This window comes from Drosophila grimshawi, unplaced genomic scaffold (assembly GCF_018153295.1).
Source record: "Drosophila grimshawi isolate 15287-2541.00 unplaced genomic scaffold, ASM1815329v1 contig_1377, whole genome shotgun sequence".
Taxonomy (NCBI): domain Eukaryota; kingdom Metazoa; phylum Arthropoda; class Insecta; order Diptera; family Drosophilidae; genus Drosophila; species Drosophila grimshawi.
In genome coordinates, this window is record NW_025062900.1 from 16,120,811 (window position 1) to 16,144,439 (window position 23,629).

Below are 23,629 nucleotides of genomic sequence, written 5' to 3' on the forward strand. Positions count from 1 at the left end.
ACTGCGAAAAATCTTTCCTTATTTCTCAATGCAAATTAAATCATTTTCTTAAACAAAATTTTCATACACTTGCAAAGGGCAGCATATCTTTTTATCGGAAATTGCTCTAATAAACTCAATAATAACGTTTACTATTTAACTCATTCCACTTTTTTTTCCACTTCTAGCCTTTTGCGCTTTTGTAATAAAGTTCACTTTTAACTTAGTTTTTTAGGCACTTTACGCACTTTTTGTTAAATAATCCATCAGAAATTCCATCGATGACGTGACCCAAACAATAATGATAAGCTTTCCGATAATTCATTAAATTAGGGTCATTCGAATAATTATTTATAGTGCAATCAGTTCAATAATTCCGTTTCCTTGTTTCAACAAACATTATTAGGTGGCAATAAAAATCAATAATGTCGAGTCTGGTCACTAAAGAAGTACCCAGTGTCTATGCTACAATAGGCAATTTCTCTAGCTTTTCTGTATCTAAAAAAACTGGAGCTCAAAATCGATTTGGCAGGTGTTATGGCCATTAAAAGTAACTTACCCTTAGGCGTGCCGCAGTTAAGATTTGCTTGCAGGTTATTGGATGCACAATGGCAAAGTAACGCTCCATGCAGATGACGACCAGAATGAAAATGGATGCCGTATAGCTGAGAGAGTGCACAAATTGATACATGCGACAGAGGAATTCGCCGAAGACCCAACTGCAAATAATGTAGATATATTAAAAATTTACATACTTAAATGAATAACAATTTGTTTTTATCTTCAAAGTTCGAAACATTATTTATTGTAAATAAGCACAATTTGGCATCACAAAATTTGATTACAAAAATCGTAAGGACTGAGGAAGGGACCCATATAGGCTCTCACGGCGACAAAACACATAAAATATTATGGCACGCCCACCGCAAACTAATGCCGCATTAAGGTGTCATTTGTTGCCAGAGATTTTCTTCTTTTTATTGTTGCGAAATTTGAGCCTTAGGCTCATTGAGCTTGTATATTAACACGTAATTCTATTTTGCACGACTTGCGACTTGGGGGCGTATGTGATTGGACGTGATATGGGGAAAGAGGAAATTATTGTGCTTTCGTTCGTTGGTTGATTGTAAGTGAAATAGATTTATATATTGCCTTCTTTGTGGACCGAAGTATTAAAAATTATTTCTCTTAGAGTCTCTCTCACAGCTGAAGGGCATAAAAATGTTCTGGTACTTAAACATGCATTAGACTTGAAAGCTTTCGTATTTTTAATACGTGAGCAAAGGCAAAAATGTAGTGTTATTGTGTCCATCTACGATTGAAATTATCCAATTTTAAGGCATTAATCATTTCGAAAGGCTGACTTTCGACGTGACAAAGAACTAATACTACTATCAGTGTAAGTTACATAAATGTGATAAGAGAAGATGGTTATGTATTTCTATATTCTATAACAAAATATTGGTATGCAAATTAAATATGCTAATAGCCTGCATTAACCTTTTTAAATATTCGACTCCATTTTGCCACACACTCTGTGGATTTCACATACTTTTTCCACATGGTTTTCAACAATTCGGGGTCGTCCACAGAATGTGGTCAAGTTGTGTATAAATTGATGAGATTAAGTGCCTAAGGATTGTCATTTTCATAAGAGTGACAAGTGAGTGACATTTTCTGGGCAAATTTATTCAGTCGAAACCGACCTTTAATTAGAGAAATTAACATAAAATGTAAATAATTGAGAGGATTTCAAATAGTGCACAAAATAATATTGCAAATAATTGGAAAATTTCTAAAAAAAAAAAAAACAAATTTATGCGAAAGCGATATGTGCATATTTTACAGTGCTCAGTAAACCGAAAATATAAATAATATATTTACCGGAGATTTGCAGTTTATGAAATTTATTACTTTGATTTCTATAAAAAATGTGAAAATTTAATTTTGGTTGAAAATGAAATGAATGCCATTATTATGATAAACATATATACATTCGCGGGTATTGTTTATTATTTTATTTCAACTGATTATTGACTTATTCACCTAGACCGCAAACGAGCGTGTAACACGAAATAACAAAATAACAACCAAATCAAATACAGCAAAAAGTGAGCCCAAAGCAAATAAAAAAAAGAAATAAACCAGAATGCACTCGCCAAGAGGGTGAAAGAAATCGACTGCCGGATACCCTGCAGTCTGACATGGGTAATTATCGACCAAAATGTTGTTATAATAATTTGGTTTTGCAATTAATTGCAAACTAATTTCTGTATTTGGGTTATATTTTGAAATCTCTTTTGAACTTGTTACATTCATTTCATCATATATATATATATATGTACATTTATTTATATAAAAATAAATATATATAAAGTATATTTTAAAAGTCAAACCAAGCAATATTTTTTAATATTTTATTTTTCGCTTCACGACTTGAATAGTTTGTTAGCCATGCCGCATCAGATTAATTTTGTTCAATTTTAAAATATAACAAGGAATATTAATTTTGTGTAGTTCTTAAACTATTATCAGAGTTTAACAAACACAGATAGAAATTTTTTGCCAAACCAAATCAAAATCTATTCACTATGCTTTGTTGGCTTGAAAATAATCGAATCATTGTAAAATGCGAATAATAAATGACCAGCAAGAGCTAAGCTGAGCGTTACTAATACGCCATGTTGTGTGGCATTAAGAACAAAGCCAAGCGACAAAGTGAGCAGCATTCGTGCCTTGCCGACTGACTTCAGTTGTGTATGGTAAACAGTCGAAGGACACTATGCAGCGATTGTGTCAAAGGCAGACTTATGAAGTGCAAAGGCTCCAGCTGTTTCAAACTGCTTGTCAACACACCTTTTAATGACGTTTATTTATTACAATTGAACAACTGAAGATATGTTCATTATTTCCACTCGTACAAATATGCTATATGCACTTTATTTAATCAAGATCGTAAGTGATAAGTGTCTGCATTTTTCAACAAACAGCTTATATTTTCAATTGTTGTGCTGTTCCCTCTACTTAACTTATCCCATTTCTGCAAGTAGTGATTTTTGTGCACGTGCTGCACAGACAAACAAACAAACGCACAAATGTGTGTTGCACAAGTATCATTTATATTCTTGTCCAGGTAGCTTGGGAAACTCGTCGAGCAAAAGTTGCATAAGTATTACGTTACAACAAGAAAGATCGTCAATCTTATGCACGTCAAACCTTACATACCGGAGTCAAGCTGCCGACATCTACATTTTGTTTCGCACACTGATATAGTTTTATGTATTATAGACAAATTTAATTAATTTGTTTTCTGTTTCACGACTAGCTGCGAACTGAATTATCCACATTTGTGTAATTATATTGTATCAGGAAAAGCGACATGTATGTCTTTAGCCATCACAACGTCTCTCAAGTACAGATATATGTCAGGTTCAACAATATAGCTTTAAACATGAGAGAGTGCTGCATATTAAATAAAAGAAGGGACAGCCAGACTATATGCAGTCGCCCAAGGATACCAATTAAAAGCTTATACACCTTAATAGGTCAGATACGTTTTAAACTTGCTACCAAATTATAATACCGCTTCAGGGTATATGGAGGCAAAAATTATGTTAGATATGTAAGTTCTTTCATGCATAATAGACACTTTAGTTAAAAGTAACTTGGTTGGCTTACCACTTACCTGTCTATGAGATAAATGGACAGATTCTGCATTACACAAAAGAGGCCAACACAAAAGTCGGCAAATGCCAAGTTGGCCAAGAAAAAATTTGTTATGGAGCGCAGACGACGCGACAGTGTGACCACAAGTATAACAAGTAGATTGCCTGAAAGAAGATGAAAACAGATATCAAAATGTCAATTAAATTTTTTGAAACAAATTCAAAACAAAAGCTGCAGTCAACTGGGAGATATTAAAAATGTTAACAAAATATTTTGGCAAGCCAGTCCTCTTTCCATCTCTCTCTCTCTCTTTCCCTCTGTTTCCCTCTCTTTCATAGTAGACGAAAAACTCTTACTCGATGCCAGCTTGTCTGCCTGCAGTGGGGGCAATAACTTTCAACAGCCGTTGTATATTTTGTATGACAATTTTTGACGCTTTCCCTCGTCGTTTGGCTAAATGTTGCGTTGAAAGTTTATTTTAATTAGGAGCTTTTCCAGTTTCCCCAACTCCTCTCTCGTTGTCCTCTTCTTACAATGTGTGTGCATGTGTGCGTTACCATCTCGATGTCTGTTAGCCTTAATTAAATGAAAACCCTGGCAAGTGGATTTAAGTGACAGCAGCTAAGGGCCTATGAAGTGCGACCAACATCCAAATAGAATGTACAACGAGCAATGTCCAACTTTGTCAGACTCAGTGAAATATTTCTATATGGTGTGAAAAGGTCTGTGTTTTAGCTCATGATAAATGCTAATGCAAGAGAAAGACATAAAGTGCTATACTACATGATACCCTGCACTTTGTGGTAAAAGTGTGAAACTATATACAAGTTTTGACTATAAATCGGTATTAATTTGCTTGCTTCATTAAAACTCTCAGTCTAGCATTAAGCTGATTTTTTGTTTATTGTAGAAGAAAATTCTATCTTGAAATATAGAAAATAGACAAATAACTATATATCCTAAATTACGATTTCAAGGAAACTATAAAATATAGTATATAGGATATATAAATTATATATACCAACTGTATCATTCAGTAACTTAAGTTAATCATTTCCTTTCTTTGCCATTACATAGTGACTTAATATTGTCATCATCACCAAAAACAAATTGTGTGTTTATGTCAAATCTTGTTTAAGTTCATAGCAGACGGATAAATGATTTTTTTGGCAGAAAACACTAACCAAAGTTTATAAATAGAAAAATTCAAATAAAAAAGATATAAAGATTATGTTAATAAAATTACATAAATAGCTTACACTATATATACATAACATATATAATAAATTAAAATATCTGTCAAAACTGCAGCTTGTAAAATTATATGACATTAAAAAAAGCCTTATTATTTCAGTCACATATTTGAACAACTGAAAAATTGGCAAATGTGAAACTTTTGCAACACATGTAACACAAGCGGATCTCTGGCATAGTTTTCATTAGTCAGTACTCCACTTTTGGAAAACCCTTCTGAAACGGGGCCCTCAACCTTGGGAACTTTCTGTTCTGCTTTGTTCCGCTGTGAGTTCACAATTGTTTGAAGTAATTAAAAAAGTTTGGGTTGAAACAATTTTTTTTATCTTGTCATGCGTGTGCCTGCAAACAATACACACATGTATATTTAAGGATAAAATTAAAAAAAAGAAAATCATAAATAAAATATTTTGTTTTTTTTTGTTTTTTTGTTGGGTAATGCATACGTTTTGGAAAATTTATGCTCTTTTGTCTGAGCTCTAATTAATGTTTTGGGCTATTACCTAGCAACAGCAGTTTGTGTTTTCGCTAGTTGCGAATTGTTCAAAATGTGCACAACAATTTTTGTTCTTTTTGTGTATTTGAAAGTATGCCAGACCGCAATGTGTACAAGCCGAGCAAGAGCCGTGGCGTGTGTGAAAGAGAAAGAAGAGAGAGAAATCGAGTGAAATATAACAATAAATGAAATAATTAAAGTATTTTGCAGGACATTTTTACATGCAGTTGTTGGCTTGCATGCCTAAAGCAAATGGAAGGGACATGAATTCCGAATGCCATTATTTATATAACATATTTTTATTTAATATCTACTTCGCACCCATTAAATAGCTTTAAAGCTCAGTTAGCATTGGGCTTAGTCACCCATTGAAAGCCTTAACCGCAGTCACCAACATTTTTGCCATGGCCTTCGCCTGGGGCTTCGGATTTCAGCCGACTCTGGCAGCAATTGTTGGCCAAAAGCGTTTGGGGCTTTGAAGTTTATTTTCATAGGCTGAAATTCGCTGAAATTTATATTTGGGCAGGCAAGAGCGTAGGCAGGATCAATCCCCTCATGAATTTTATATAAACCTTAGAAAACTTTTAAATATAATGTATGAAAGCTGGTTAGATTAAAAGATATACAACAAAAAATTTCATCATCCCCCATTGAGAAATGCTGGCTACACTCTGTGGGTATGTGGTCTAAGTGTTTTAAAGGTGGTTAAAACCTTTTGGGATTGCAACTCTGTAACTAAACCAAATTCTTAAGGTACAATTCATGACAAAGAGATATATTAATATAAAGAAAGAAACAAAGAGCCGTAGGGTAAGTAGATTGTTCGCAAGGTAATGGTTTTTTCTTGTATAACATAGAAAAATCCTCTGGTTAATGCCCTTAGTCAACCGAAATAAAAATAATTTAAAAGTAAAAATCAAGCAGTTCCGAGTAAAAATCAAGCAGTTCTCCAGAAAAATAAATATTTGAGTTATAAAAATAATTTCTGTTCGACGATTTAAATCGATAAAAAATAATGCTGTATTTTTTGACATTTAATACATAATTAAAAAATAATTTCTGTTTTATTGGAGACACTGTTGAGTACAAATAACTACTTCAGTTAAGTAATTTATCTGGAAAATATATATCAGTATGATGATCAATATATATATTCGAGGTAAAAGCTGGTGAAAATAAATTATATTGATAGAATTTGGTAGAGCAAAATGGGATAAATCTTAGGATTTATAAATTCCGGGACAATTTTAAATAATTTCATTAATTATCCGCAGCTTACTATGTAGCTGGTATTAATTAATATGATTCGCAGCTTAGTATGTAGCTGGTATTAATTATATTTGTTGCCTTCAGAAACTGTCTCATGAAACAACATCAAAATGTTTTCGAAAACATTCAGGGAATTGGTCTATGAGTTAGCAAGGATGCCTGGTATAAACATGATAAGCACTGAACAATAAAATGTTGCAAGTTGCAGTTGTTGTTGGCGTTTGTTTTTGGTGGTGTTTGTGTTGCGATGACACGGCACTTTATTACCCTTTGGTTGTGGATGTGTTGCATAAGCAGGCGGAGACAGTTTTCCCTTGTGGGTGGGTGCGTGTGTGTTTTTCCATTTGACACTAATTGCTTCAGCCCAGGACAGCCATTTACAGCACTCGACGCTTCAGCAACCATTTAAGGGGTAATTTAATGACATAGCTTTTAGTATTAAACTTCTCTGAATTAACTTGCAATTTAAATAAACACGAAAGCATCAAGCGATTTCGAAGGAAACCGCACATTCAATACACTAACGGACCACTTATTAATTAAGCCTAACTATAGACTTGGACACAACTCATATAAATTGTCAGATTTTGTAACTAGATAAGCTTAACTAGTTGAGTTAGTTGATATTGACAACAGCTTAACAGCACGTACAATTCTAAAGTATACATAACTCAGCAATAAATTGATAAAGTAAACATGTATGCCAAAAATTTAGATAGAAAGATAGTTCGAAAGGATAGAAAAGTAACCCGACAATATATTATAAATCTTTTATAATTGAAAATAAAATCGTATCTTGTTGAAAGCTGCTAAGAAATTAAGCAACCCCAAAGAACATTTATCAACCAAAAGAATAAACTTCAAATAATCTGCAAAGCTGACTCAAATGGAATCAGAATAAACAAACTTTATCAGATTTAAATATGCGGGTTACTCATTGAGTGAGCCTTGAGTGCCATTTGTATTTTTTTACATTTGTGCTAGGAGAATTGGTTACAAAGAACACAAAATGCTATATGAAACTCTATGGCAAATAGTTCGAGAGGCAGCAATGAATTTGTAAGCCACACAAACCACATAAAAACAACTTCCGACTTGTAAAGTAAAAGGAACCGCAAAAGCCACAAGCTGAAAGTCGGTCAATCGGTCAGGCCACAAAAGTGTCCCTTATCCTTAGCCATATCAGTAGCCATTTTTTACGGATAGCAGTAGGTTTGAGTAATTGGCAAGTGTACAGTTAACAGAGACACCAAACAGAAGAGAAGTGAAAAAACGAAACCACAATAAACGTCTAAGCGACTGGACTCAATGCAAGGATAATCTAAGAGATGGCATGGTTGACAGGAAATGAATGTTTTGTGGAAGTCACGGAAGTCACGGTAAGTGTAATAAGGAAGTGACGCTAGTGGATGTTTAATATTTTAAGGGCATCTTTATTTATATTTGATGCACAGGAAATATTATAATGAAAACATTTTATAAGTTTATAAGTTGAGCCTTCCGTGATGTGTGTGTCTGTTTGAATGTGCAGATTAAAGGCTCTGTATTTATATATATATATTAATATATATAAATAATTGTAATTCATGCCGTTGAATATGAAAGAAACATTGTCGGCGACGTAAAGTGTTATTGATCAGCATCAATAGCCAAATCAATAGTCTATCTGTGCGTTTCCGTAGTTCAAGTTTTAAAACTATATTCATGAAACTTGGAATATATACAGGAAGTTTTATTTTAATTTGATAACTATATTTACACATATTTGAAAGTCTTTGGGCAAGAGATATCGGCTGAGAATATTGTAAAATAAAGTTGAGAATGATACAAAGTAAGAGAAAATTGTATTGTAGATTCACAAAAAATATAATAAATATATTTAATATATGCAAATATCTATATTTATATATGTATATTGATTCATCTTACTTACCAAAAAAGCAACAGCAGAAGACAATGGTGTAGAGCGTGATGAATATGATTCGCACATCGGTGCGATCAAAGATATATTCACTGGTATTATCGGCCTCCTCCTCCTCCTCGGTCAGCTCGCTGCCCTCGCTGCTTATGGCCAGACCAGTCGTAGCTGATGGTGCGGGCGAATCTGATGCTGCAACTAATGTGTTTGTTGTCTCATTATTGGGTAATCGGATTTCAGTGTCGCTTGCATTGAGTGCCAAGCTCGAATAATTTCCAGTCGCTGACGAGCAACTGCAGTCAACGAATAGGATGAGCAGCAACAGTGGCACCATTAAGTGCCACGGAAATGTGTGGCTGTATATTCCAACTGTTGGCTGTTGGGTGGTTTGTTCCGATTCTTGTTGTTGTTGTTGTCGGTACTCTAGTAAGCCGGAAGTGCTATAATTCGTAGTTGCAGAGGGGTTGTGGTTAACGTTGTTGCTCTTTTGATTATGTTGCTCGTTGCCGATGTTGTCATGATTATCATCATTATCACCATAAGCTGCTGATATGTTAGTGCCGTTGCCCGAGTGGTGCTGTTGGTTATGTTCCCGCCTCTGCAACGCTTCCGCTTCCTGTCGCTGGTGCTGCGAGGACGACGCCTGCGTCCATTGCAGACAACGGGCACTCATAATGCTAATAACGTGATGCAACTGCAATAATAGCGAGCTAAAAGTAAAAAGAGTAAGAGAAAGTAGATAGAGAGAGAGAAACAGGGAGAGCGTAAGGGATAGAGATGGCAAGTTGGCGATAATCACTTGCCGGCGGATGCCAGCGAAGCCACCAAGCACTTAATTATGATTAAAATTTTCTGAAGCAATGGAAAATTAACGCTTTGCTTGGAAACTAGTGAAAATTAAGCAAACGCATAGTGGAAACAAGCTAGAATGCTCTAATCGAGAGACCTCAACGAGGAAATATCCTGTTAAATGCATTAACTCAATTAAACACAGCCTAGAAAACCATAAATATATCAAATGTAATAAGGCTTGCATTTGCAATATCAAAATACATTTTGGTTGCCGAAATATATGTATAAATACAAAAAAAATAAGAACACAATAAGGAATGCTTGCCTGGTAAATAACCAGATATTTGCTTAATGAAGTTGTAATAGCAAAAGAATCGCTAAAATAAATGAGTTGTGTTACTAAATTAAACACAATTTTGTTAATCGGAGTACGCAAATTTAAATTACCAAAAAAAAAAGGTCAGATATTTTAAGCATGAACATACGTATATAATAAAATGCGATGGCAGCTCCATTTTTAAATACAGAGAACGCAATTTATAATTAGGTTTCTAGATAACCACTTTCAACTTTATTCACAGCTAATTTTCCAACTGCATTAAAAGTGTTTATACAAACTAAAATCCAACCGTCAAAATAATAATGTGACAATTTGTTGGCGTTGTTTGTCGAGTGTCTCTATTTATTCACATGCCTGCCAAATGTCTTATATTAACATTGGACATATTAAATGGCACCGAGTCGTGCGTGTTTGATGTGCATGACGATTCAACAGGGCCTTAATTACTTGATAGCTATTTTTACTCGTGCTCTCTGTGTGTTTTTGTGCGAATGATATGTGAGTGGAAAATTACAAGAGTCCTTATTAATTAGAGCACGTACACAAAGAGAGAAAAACATTGAGATGGGCAATAATCAAAGCATCCTTGTTGGTGGGCGACACGCATGATGATGAGAATAGGTAAAGACAGAATATCGTAGGGGCCAATGGAACACCAGCTCTTGATGCACTCGCATAATTGGCAATGAAACGTGTCGCATATTAAAAATAACGAAAATGTGAGAGAAATATGGGATGATGAGAGTGTGTGTGAGAGAGAGAGGGTTATATTCGGGTTGAAATATGCATAGGTTTTTAAATGCAATTCTATGAAATATAAATACTGCAAAGAGTATTTATTCATTAGACTTTTTAACTTTTCCAGCATTGCAACACGAAAGTTTCAATGAAAATCATTATAAAAGACAGCTTAATTAAAAAGAACGTTCAAGCAGATGAGCAGAGAATAAAAAGGAAACGAAGAAATTGTGAGAGCGAGATAAACGGTGGAAATGTTACATTGTTGGCAGGTCACGATTTTCTTCATCAAGTTTAATTGCTTTGAGTGTGGAAAATAAATGAAAAATGGGTTTCAGATCCACGTGACAGACACCCAACCTAAATATAATACCATATAAAGCCCGCAGACTACAGAATATATATAAATAACATATGCATATACAAATTAATTTTATAAATATCAACTTGATGAAAATAAAAATAAATTAGGTCATGTCTCCATGACTTGTCAAATATTAAATAAATATCATTGATTTCAGCTAATAAGCTGCCATAATATTGAATCACAACTTTTGTTAACTTTGCATCTTTCATCATCAATTATTCTGCTTATCAGACAGTTGAAAGGAATAATCCATTACCTGCAGAACAATGCCATAAGTGTTTTCCAAAGTTGTTGTGCTCATGCTCAATTAAAGGGCCGAAGTAGAAAAGGCCAAAACGAGCACAGCCAGCAACAGTCAAAGCAAGAACATAAACAAAACAAAGCCCCGAGTGGCAATCAAATACGGAACGAAGCGTGGCAAAACAAAGTTTCTAGCTTTCCAATAACACCCTCCTATCTCACAAGCCCCCTTCTAACTTCCGTTTCCCCCCCAAGTGCGCACTCATCATTCGGCACAGCACTTTGTCGGCGATTGTAAAGGCTGCACTAAAAGTTTTGTCGATGTCCGATGTGTCTGCGGATCCACAAACGGGATGTGGGTCAAATAGCAAAAACCACAATAAAAGGTAACTCGAAATTGCCTGAAATTGTAATTAATGAGGCCGACAAAAGCGAAATGCGGCCAAACAATGCAGCTACTAAAAAAACTTTCTCATTGGTAAAATGCACTTTGGTATTGGGCAATTTGGTAAGTATTCTTTGGATTACACATAAATAAAACTGTAATTAATGTTCTACCTAGCGCTTATTTGTGGAAAATACTACGAAAATACAGTTTATAATAATATAATAAATAATTATTATTATTATAAGAAAAGAGATCACATCAATTTTATTTAAATCTTATTTGTAATTAGATCCTCTTCCAATCATTAAATTTATACAGCCTTAAGAGAAATTTATATTTGCGACAATATATTCTGGTTTATTGGTGAAGGTTATTTAAGCATAGGAATACAATTCCAGCTCATTAGTTGGGAGTAATAGGCAGACAAACATTTACTCAACAACAGATATTCACTCAATTGGGTCAGTTTGCTATGCTTTTCGAACATAATTCGATTTAATATAATTTTAGACCGAATCGAGTGCAAATATTATCCCAGCCCTAATTCTACCTTATTCAATGCCCTTTGTTTATCTATTTTGTGCAAGCAAATGCCAAGAATGAGTTTAACAATATACGGGTATTCTGATATCGGCATGCCACAGCTGACATTGCCATCTAATAAGCATTCAAATGCCGATGCCCAATCGCTGCAGTTTGTTTGCCAATGTTTGGCATGAACTCAACCGACTTGCAATCCCCATCAGGTATTTAGCAAACAAGCCATCAACTAATGTCAAATACAGGTGTTACGCAGATTGGGGAGAGATGCAATTGCTGGGAGATACAAAAACATGCCATGAATGGGGGTCCCTCTGCAAGTTCTTGCTGCGACACACGTTGTGGACATATTGTGCATCTGGCAACTGACTGTGGCAGGCATTGGGATTAGTTTGCCTGCCAGTAAGCGATTTTTTTTGTACGTGAAACTTGAGCTCGCATTCTTTCGCCTAATGGCGTTTTCTGCACACAACTTTTAAGCTAGCAACTTACACACTTGCCAAATGCAGCTTGTTGTACAATACAACACAAACACAGACTTTGCATCCTCTTCAGACCTTGATGTGATATTTAGTCGTAAAAAATATATACACTTTAAAAACATTCGCCATGAAAAACAACATGTTTTGGGCTGCCGTGGTTGAAATACCCTCACAGATGGCAAGTGGATACACAGCAATATTTTTATTATACTCTTGAGTAAAATCTTTTCACATAAAATTATTTTTATTTCCACCACGAACAAAGAAAACAAATTTTAAACTGAGTCTGCTCAGCAACCGACTGACAATAATATTCTAAATTGCCTAGCATTCATTTTTCAACAATAATTTTAACAATCATTATAAACTCTTGAAATCATAAATTAAAAGGAAATAGTTTTTAATCACCATTTCAATTAAAAAAACAATTTTTTGTTTGATTGTGATTTGCTGGTCTGGTATAAAATACACACAAAAAAAAAACAACACTAATACAGAAGATCGCGGAGTGTATGGAGAAGAAAAGTTTTGCTGAAAATATGGAGATGTTGTTGGATATACGAGTATATATGCTCAACTTCTAATAAAAGTCACATTTAAGCATTCCCATAAAATGTATAATTATGATGATCATGTTTTTAGAGGTCAACTCTAATCTTTAAATCCTTTTTATACACATTTATATTTATAAAAAGCTATCAGAGGCATATTATTAGAATTTTAAGCGTATTTTTGGTTCGCCTTTTAATATTACACTTTCTCTTGACTCTTTTCTCATTAGTCTTTTCACATATGTGCATTTTGGCTCGTTAATAAATCGTGATTTAACAGCTTATTTGTTTATATCCTTTTTATTTTATTTTTTGCATTTAATTACAACTTTGAGTGCTGACATATTTTTCGCTGGTTTTCATGAATTTTTCATGGATTTTCATCAATTAACCCAAATTGCGAATAAAGATATGATATTAAAAAATATTTATTTGTTAATTGTTTCTGTACTCGTATCTTTATTTTCAATTTGGTATTTTAATATTTACATACTGTTAAATGTGTCATGTTTATGTCTCTCGTATTTGTATGAGTTTGCATATTAGGCATCTGCATCTGTGTCTAGTATCTGCATCTGCGAGTATGCATTCCAATTAGCTGAAATGTCAAATGTCTGTTTGTGCAATGTTTTGTTTGCTCACGCATGTGACCTTAAACCGAATTGTGTGTAAGTTTAGTTGTTGTACTGTTATTATTATGATTGCAAATGTGGCAAAATTTTGTTCGTAAAGCTAAATGGCTTTGCAGTAGAGCGAGCACCATTAACTAATTCCCCGGCTCGTAGAGTCAGCACTAACAAAGTTGTCTCCGCAAGTTGTGACAGCTACAAACGGCAAATGTCTGAAGATTAGTGAACGCCTGGGACACTTGGAATACCTACAGCTTGTACGTACAGGTTGTACGCTAACCACCTGGCTTAACTAAATAGTTTGTCTGAGGACACAACGGGAAACTGTTTGACGCTTTAATGAGCTGAGCAGTGCTGAAAGTGATAACTGTTGGCAAAGGGCAGACGGAGGGAGATGCACTGTTTGTTTTATGCGTGTCAGGCTGGCTCGACAAATAAAACCTGACAGTTGCCAGCCTTAAGCCAGCCAAATTGATTTGCCTGATTCCGATTTAATTAAAAAGCATCCGCAAGTGCAATGAAAACTTTCCCCAGCTTGCCACCGATTTTCCGTTAAGGATTTTGCGTGTCAGTATGTCTGCCATGGTTACATAAGGGAAGCAAGCTCGAATTTAGAACGAAAATGTGGAAGGGTATTAACACACTCACTGATGATGACTATTTTGAATGCAGTCTCAACAGAAGACATCTTAAGACTACAACACTTTCAGAAATCATGTGCATGGCAAGCAAATTTCTGGTGTTTGTGTGTATAATGGAAATTCTAAGGGTAAACAAAATTTAATTCATTTATTAAATTAGTACGATTATTTAGCATATTTATAAATTTTATTTATTTTCATGCTCTGTTAAATGTATGGAACAACATCAGACAGCAGAAATGATTTGAAATTGATTAAGAAAAAACTTGTAGCTTGTATTTAATAACAAAATTGCCATTTTTGGCATGGCCAATTTTAACTGTAATTTTGACGACTTTTAATGCGCAACAAACACGCAAAACCTCAAAAGCCAAATGGCACACAACTTGTGCAATTTTCTTCAGGCCGATAACAACGAAAAAAAAAATCATTACAAATTGTACAAAATGTTTTGTAGTTGTGGTCGTTACTTTTGTATGTTGGGTGGGCTTGTCAGCCCGCTTTCCCATACGTCCTTCTCCTGGACTGCACAAAAGTATCTTTTGCGTTCGCCATGTTTGCGTAAATTGTGCAGAAGTACGGACATTAAGTGGTAATTGAGTGTCTCTCTCTCTCTCTCTCTCTCTGTTCCTCTCCTTCCCTCTCTCTCTCTCTCTCTCTGTTCCTCTCCTTCCCTCTCTCTCTCTCTCTCTCTCTCTCTCTCTCTCTTTCTCTCTCTCGCTCTGTGCACCATGTGAAATATGTTGCCACGAGAAAGACAAAAAATAAAAATGTACGAATGTTGAATGCAGAAATGTAAGCAAAAGGTAAAACTCGACTCTCAACTGTACACTTTGGACTGTGCAGGGGAGGCATCATGATAACTTTGATTTATGCTGCCGGTTTTTTGGCTACCAACCAAAATCCAATGCAATTGCTTGCACTCAAAGTGGTTTCCTATATGCATTCACTTGATTCAAAGAGGACCAATCTAGGTATCTAAATAAAATTGTGAATTGCTGTAGTTGAAAATGCTGGATTAAAAAACTTAAATAAGTTGAATACCAATTAAATAATGATTTTACATAATTTAATAACAATTTATTTTGAATTGCCCATTTTCTTTTAAATGAAAATGATTCTTAAAAAAATTTAGATTTTCTTTTTTACAGAAATTATGATAAGTTTGAAGTTTGCTGAAACTACTTAAAATTAATTGTAAGGAAAAGTAGAACTCAATGAAAAATTATGAAATATTAAATATCTATAAAAATAGCATAATTCCGAAATGTTCTCACTTTATTCTTTTAGCATATCAATTACCAGAATATCTTCTAGATTCCTTAGCATAAATTGTTTCAAATTTTGACAGCTTAAGCTTTTCTGTGCGTGACGTAAGCGGCTTAAGAGCTTTCGCAACAATGCCCATTACCTGTCTGAGCCTAGCCTAAAAAATGAGGATACCAGGCGCAACCATCGCACTTCGAGTAAAGAAGTAGCGTCTCTTGGACTTCAATGCTAAAAATATGTGGGAAGCAGAAGTAACATTTTGTTTGGGGCAAAAATGCGCTGCAAGTTGCAAGTTGCATTTTACAAATTGCAAATGCGAATGCCATTGCGATTCCTACTGGATACCAATTTAACCAGGGATCTTGGCCAAACAAATTGCCAAACAGATGACTGGTCAATTTATGCATTGGAATTCCAAACGAAAACACGCCAGCGGCGAACGTGGCTTGTGTTGCATATTTATGGGCACCACGGCTATTTGTATGGCTCACATAGCAAACGGCTATTGGCAAACGTCCTTATTGACAATCCTGATATAATTTCCGCAAATATATGAGCTGCGCTTATTTCACATCGAAACGATGCTGATTGCTTCACCTGAGCATAGTCAAATAAAAAATCAGAGTTTCATAAAACAACTTTTAAAGAGACGAATGAATCCTTCATTGCTGAATAATAAAAAGGTGTTTATAAACGCATTTATTATTCAACACCTTATCCAATTATCTTATTCAAATAACAAAAGCAAAAACTAACTTTTCATTTAAGTTTTGATGTAATAAAACGCATCATATAACATAAACAAACACCCTAAAGAGCGTCGAACCACAGGGCAAGTTTCACTTCACAATTGGCCTTACAAATTAAATAAAATGTTAAAATTTAATTTGATGCATGTAAGTAAGAAAGAAGCAATTTGTGGATGGTGCAAATAATCTGGGAAATCTTTAAAGCACGATGCATGATGTGTTTTTCTGGTTTTGAGCTGCGGAGAAACCAAAGCAATTAAATTGCAATTCAAGTGAGACTTCTCAAAGACCACAAAACTGAGACAGCTACAAGAAAAGCAACAATGCCGCTAGACATCTGCCACTTGGCGTTATTTGCGTAAACAAAAGAACAAGGCAAATGTCAGCAATTGTCAGAACTGTCGGGTTAAAAGGATAAGGGTCGCAAGGCGAGACCGGCACATTCTTTGCCTGTTGAGTGTGTGAGTGCCATGACATTGCCCCTAACACCCTCAGTACTCGATAATTAAAATGTAGCTCTTGGGTTGTGGGTCAGTTCGGTTCGGGTCGGGTCGGTCGCATTTGACCTAGAGACTTGACCCTCAGCATAAATATTGCTTTTGGTCATGCATTTATCAAACGATAAATCTCAATTGAGCTAGTCTATTCTACGCTAATATACACATGGTATCTGTCCTGGCAAATACCAATGCGGAAATTCAGCGAATGAATTGTGTTCCATAAACCACGCTATAAATCTCGATTCAGGCAAATAATTGCATTTTATGCAGTCCAAAATATATTCAAATGTATTTGAATGGGCTACAGTGTGAGCAAAATAAAGAAAATTGATTATTTAATTAATATGCGAAGCTGTCTAAGCTGCTCCTACCATATCTTGTAATGTTATAATGTGATTATTTATTTGTTTTAACGTATTTTTTGCTTTAACTGCTTTTTGTGCGCTTAGTTTAATTATCTCTTAATATAAGCTAAAGTATTGGTTGATTCTTTGTTAACTAATTGCCTTTATTCGAAAGCAAAAATTATCCTCAGTCCAATCTAAAGGTCACTTGCCTTATATATGTAAGTTAAATTCTATGAAGAGTTGGCTGCAAGGTGCTTCCTCCAGGGCCGACTATAAGGCCATATGTGTCGTATATTAATAGGCAGTTGACCACAGCAAGAAATATGACGCTCATTAATTAGGCAAAAGCAATGCCGGAGGAACTTGAGATTTCTCGAAGGCCATTTATCAAGCTCAAGTTACGATTTTGGTCTGTGCCTGAATAAATATTGCAATATAATTATGATGACAATGATGATCCGATAGGATTACAAAAAAAACTTAACTGCTATTCATGAGAAAATTAATCAAATCTTCAAGGAAAAAAATTGAAATAAAAATAAATAAAGAACTGTTGGCAATTCATTATGCGTCAGAGTGTCTGGAACATGGTCTGCATCTTGGGGAACTTTGACGAGGCGAAAGTCATAAAACCCATAACGAAGGCGTTGCCACACGAGATAATGAAGCTGGGAAAGAGACAAGACAATAAGTGTTGCTGTTCTCGTCCTTTCCGCTAATCAAATTGCAAATGTGGCACATTAATGCTAAACAATTTGCACAAAGACAATAAAGTCACGTATACGCCCAGTGAACGCATTGTTATACAGATGTATTTGTTTGAGTCGTGTTGAAAGTGTGATACACGTGTCTGTTGCTACACTGATAAGAGCAAATGTGATTGGCAGCAATATCTCGTATAAGTTTTTCGGCAAATTCTGACTAACCGGAAGCTCCACCTCCACACCCATGATAAGGATACTTAACCTCACATCCACAACAAGTATTCACACTTTATTGGGCTGTCAGTGAAAGAAACGCTCTTCACTTCGATTTATTCAATTAAAAGCTTCGACTGATAAAATCCTGGGCATATTCAATGTCTCAATACCCTGTATGCAAAAGATTCCTGAGGATGCTTAATTACAAAATTGGTCCAATATTTCTTGCATGGTTTCGGGAAAACTCAGAAAATCCAAACAAATAAAAAATGAAAAGACTTAATATGAGTTAGTTTTTTTTTAAGACAACAAGCTTTAAATTTAGTTCTTAATAATAGAAATATAGGACTCCGATTTGATTACACGATAAATTATATTGTAATCATTACAAGGTACTCAAAAGGTACATGCATAGAATAGTTCCCGTTTAAGGGAAAGTGGAAACAAGGACCTACCCGTTACTTTTACCCACTTTTCCTTAAGCGTTGTACAAGCAATTATGCTTAGCATAAACAGGAAATTTAATTTGGCTCAGCAACGCAGGGAGAGCGGCCAAATATAGCATCTAGCTTAACCCGAAAATAAGTTGTTTAAAATATGCTTTATTTTAGGTTTTACATGTCATTTTTTAATTGATATTTAATTTATTCCAAGCTCTTATGTATGTATGTTTTTGGCATACATTTTACGAATAACACCAAAAAATAAAGAATGATTCATTTTCCTTGGCGGCATATAATCTATATCCTTATATATGATATTGGATATCTGACTTTTCTCAGTTTTTGACATGTGTGACATATTCATATGCAGGGTATCATTGCACCAATCATCGGCTTATCATTCACCTGTCAAACTCAGCTCACAATGTTAATCTATAATATCATGCCACATTTCCTTACGAACAACTTGAATTTGCCATTTTGTGTTCGTCGCTATCTCGACATGATAATCTTATGTCCTTGGGGCATATCCGTTGGCCATCACCTTTTACCTCTGCCAGGAACAGAAACACACACATACGCACACACATAGGTATTTATGGTGTGCAGAACTTTATCATCTTAACGCAATCTTCTTGGAATTTCTGCTTAACTGTTTGCAATAGCTCAACTGGCGAAAATTGATTTTGCCTCACACGTTTTTTGCAGACAATTTCTCCCTTTTTGCTGAATTTGTATTTTTTCGCACCTTAGCGTTAAATTTCATTTATGCACTGGGAATTTAAGCCAGAGCGGAAAATGTGATTTACTCTCTGGCTTTATGATAGCCACATTTTTGTTATTTTTGGTTTTCCCTACCTGTTTTCATTTTACTAACCTAAATTTATGAGCTGGTATACGAGCCTCGAGATTTATAGCCAACACATTTGTTTCCTTTGGCAAAGAGCTCCACCCTGTCGAAGAATTACATTTTTGCAGCTGACAACATTGAAAAATTATTGAAGCGTTTACTCCCAAAGCCAATTTGAAAGTTTTCCGTATTTACATACATTTTGTTTCCTACTGTTTTTTATTTGATTCCCGCCTATTTCAAGTTTTCTGCATAATTTAAATTAAATTAGTTATTCAAATTATTATTAGTTGTTAAAGTAGTCCCAAACTGTGAATTGAAACTCATTTGTGAAAGTTATAAGCGAAAAAATATATTTAGCATTTCCTAATTTGATTTATAATTAGCAAACTCATGAGGGAATTCAATGTTCAAATATTATTATTTTTCAGTAAAGTTCATGGGCGACGCAAAGTTTATTGACCTTTGCTTATTGGGTTATAAAAATATTCCCCTTAATCATGTCTGAAGTGCATAAAAAATCTCCTAATTATTTTAGGGTTTTCGGCATAACGATCAAATTACGCTCAAAGTGTTTAATAAACTTGAGATTAGCTGTCAAAATGGATTAGCTGGGGACCTCTATTAACAAAGTAAACAAATCATTTAATTGGATATTTCGGGCAGAGCCTAAAGACTGAACCATAAAGTTTATTAAGGCATTAGGAATATCAATTGACGTTTATTATACACACATATATATATATATATATATATATATATATACAAAATGTTTAAGTTTTCGTTTGCCAACAATAAAATAATACAATTGAAATTGAAATCTCTCTTTCTTGTGGATTACAATTTTAATTAGGATGTGTGATTTTCCATAGCTTAATCGCATTAAAACAAAATTATATTTAAATGGTATTTTGAGAACAATTTGTTTTTGATTGGAATTTAATTTATTTATTTATTGATTTATCGTGCCAAAAATTGCAGATTTGTCGTTTAACGTTTGCCAAAAAAGTTTACACCTATTGCCAAGTTTGTTAAAAACACGAACAATCGAGCAAACTGCTTACTTGAGTGGGGTTTTCCGATTCCTATTGCCAATGTTATTTTCCGTCTGTCCTTTTGTGCAGGATGTTGGCTCTGGTTATGGCATTAAGTGCAACTCAGACTCACCGCAAAGTACACCCATACTGACACTCTCTCATTTAAAGGATGTGTCTAGTAGGCTCATAGGCTCAATAAAAACAGTTTGATTTTGCCAGTTTCATTTATTCAAATTCAAATTCAGATTGAAATTTTTAAATGTATTTCTTTTCCTGATATATTTTGGAAAGTGTATTTAGTTGTCGGTGTGCTGATGATTGATTTTCTTGTTGGCTTTGTTCGCTTGCTTAATTTTTGTTTATCTTGCCAGACGTTGCCTCGTGTTTCCGAATTTTCTTTGGAAATTCACGACTTTTTTCTCATTTACTTGGCTGTTGCTCGCTTGCCACGTGTTGTAATTGATTTTTACGTGCTGCATTATCTTTATTTTGTCGTGTAAATGAATTTTTTCATTTTGCCATTCAGGCATTTTACGAACAAGTATTTTTCAGAAATAATTTACAGGCTTTTGTGGCATTTTTAATAATGAATAATGACAAAATTGGGAGGTATTTTTTTTATTGAGCCTTACGTATTTTGACCATGAAACATTTTATTGTTCATTCTTATCAGTGGGTTGCAATGTGCATTTTGAACCTTTACGCTATTCTATAACAATTTCGCGAGTGGCACGTCTAAATATTCATTTAATATTCAGTGCGATCCCATATCTATCGAAATACTAAAATTGTTGGTAATCCTTTTTTTTCAGTTTTTATATTTTCTCTGAATTCAAATTGAAACAATTTGATTTGCTGTCAGTTCAGGTTTGACAGCCCTGTTATTTATTGTGTGGATTATTTTGGTGTTATCTTTTCGCTTAGCTAAATGGATTGGAATTGCAAAAATGTGAACAAAAATTTGACAGTAGTTACTCTGGGTGGAACTGAAAGCATACTTTCATGCTGGAGTGTTTAATTATATAAATATATAATAAAATAAACTACATATAGTTGAAAAAAGAACCTATAATATGGTGTGTATTTAACTCAAATATAAATTATAAGCCGTAACTTTTGTAAAATTAAGAATTGCATAACATCGCTTGTGAGTTTGCCTGCCGGAAAGTGGTTTGACTTTTGTTGAGGTTGATAAACCAGCTAATTTGCCACTCTGACCAAACCTCCTAGCTAAAGCTTCTTGTTGTCTAGGCACGAATGTAACTTGTGCAGCGAATTTTGTATTTCTGTTGTCTTCTATAATTTGTCCATGAGCTTTTCTCTTTCCGCAATCAGTGGTATTCTCATTTGCCATAACTGTGGTGGTCTGTGCTTGTTGCATATTGCATGGCGCAGCAAGACTCTACCACAAAACTAATTATTGTCAGAAGACCCAACTGCCAGTCATGCAAATGAGTTGAAATTAACCATGAAAAAGGAGCTTAATGAACGCATTGCGCAAACTTCATTTGGCCCAGCTGTGATGCACAGAATAGCTTGACAGGAGTCGCAGTCAAAGTTGAAGTGAAATGTCATTGCAAGCATGTCAAGCTGCCGTTGACACCACTTTCTTGAGGGTCAAGGCTCAAGAAACTGACCTTCAATCAAAAACTCGTTAAAAATTGCTTAAATATCAAATGAATAAATAATTCATTGGCAAATTGCTATTATTAGCAGACCAATTATATTATCGCACGAAATAGTCAATAAATTGCTTTTGGCTACTGAATACCTCCACTAAAATGAATGAATAAATTCAATTAAAGTTGTGGTTTGAACAAAATAAATAGTGAGAAAATAAAAAAAAACTATTAGCTCCCTTGTTGATTTAAATGGATTAACTTCATCATCAATTTTTAATTTTGATTTTGAAATTTAATGTTGAAAATTGATAAGAATTCGAGGTGATTAGATAGACGAAAAGAATATGAACATAATTTGTGGTGTAACTTTCCGTTAAAACTATAGCTATCAAATGAAAACATACTCAAACAATATCTTGTACAAGAACATGTAATTGTCCGAAAATACAATTTACATAGTCTAATGTTCCACACACACCCACAAGTACAGACCACAACACAGTTGCTCGTTAATATGCAAGTAACATACAAAAAGATAGCAGAAACTCGGGTGCTTGGAATCAAACTGAGGCGCTCAGTTAACCAAGCATATAACGACAACAGCCACACAAGTGTTTATTTGGTTCATTATACAAACATTCATGAATGAGAAGGCAGTAAATGTGATAAATTGATGGTCTGTGAACCACAAATAGTCAGTTGGTTCGGTTGAATTGGGGCGAATAACAAGCCAAACGTCACCATTGACGAACCTATTTAATGCGGCGCCAAACTCATGGAATTTATAATAGGATATGGCACAGGTAAAATGGCAAGGGGAGGTAGCTGAAGAAACTCACAGAAATTGAGAAAGGGGTGCATCATACACCCACATTGCCATGCAAAACATATGCAAATCACAACGATACATTTGTATTTCCCTTCTGTGGGTAATATATATACATAGGTGCATAAGCTACTCCCTGGTGTATAATTTACGACTGAAATATGCAGCAGCCTCTGGCAAGGTATATGGAAAATGTTAGCTTAGCACATTTGTAAGTCAAAGAGCTCAAGGCAGCCTAAATAGGTAAAAGCCTGAAAAGGTTTGAGTCTATTCACAGACTCAAGGGGAAATATATACCCTAATCTCATTGTAATAATACACAATACACTCAGAAAATTAAATATGCAGAGCTTAATTAAATTTAATGTGTAATCATAGATCAAGAATGAGCATATGTAAAGCATTTCCGACTTCGTACATTTTTTCCTAATTTTGTTAAGAACAAACAACTAAGAAGAATCCTTACAAGCATTTATTCCATTAGTTCTTGAACGCGATATCTGTAATTTTGGCTTTGTAATAAAGTACCGTAAAATACAAAGCATAAACTATTTTTGTAGCATACTTTTGGGCATATCGGACTTATACAAAGCTAAGGAATAATAAAGCTGAGTGCGGGGAGCAAGAGCAAGACCAAGAGAATGTCGAAAGCCAAAGCAAATGCCCTTTATGCTCACAGAAATTCGAACCACAGAGCGGAAACGGAAATGCGTTGTTATGGCTGCACTGGCATATTGTCTTGTACGGCTGCCACAGAATTTTTCGGAGTTCAAAGA

General features: G+C 34.6%; 1 protein-coding gene across 2 annotated transcripts in view; it reads right to left on the reverse strand.

Annotated features, from left to right (window-relative positions):
* The window catches only part of LOC6561885 (trissin receptor), a 34,531-nt gene that overhangs the window by 8,479 nt on the left and 2,423 nt on the right, over nt 1-23,629 (reverse strand). For both annotated transcript variants that reach the window (XM_001987957.2, XM_043214629.1), the window contains exons 2-4: nt 8,598-9,292; nt 3,665-3,809; nt 539-698 (exon numbers count right to left, since the gene is read on the reverse strand). In XM_001987957.2, coding sequence (XP_001987993.2) covers nt 539-698; nt 3,665-3,809; nt 8,598-9,255 — 963 coding nt within the window. In that variant the 5' untranslated portion in view covers nt 9,256-9,292. The remainder of the gene's footprint in view (nt 1-538; nt 699-3,664; nt 3,810-8,597; nt 9,293-23,629) is intronic.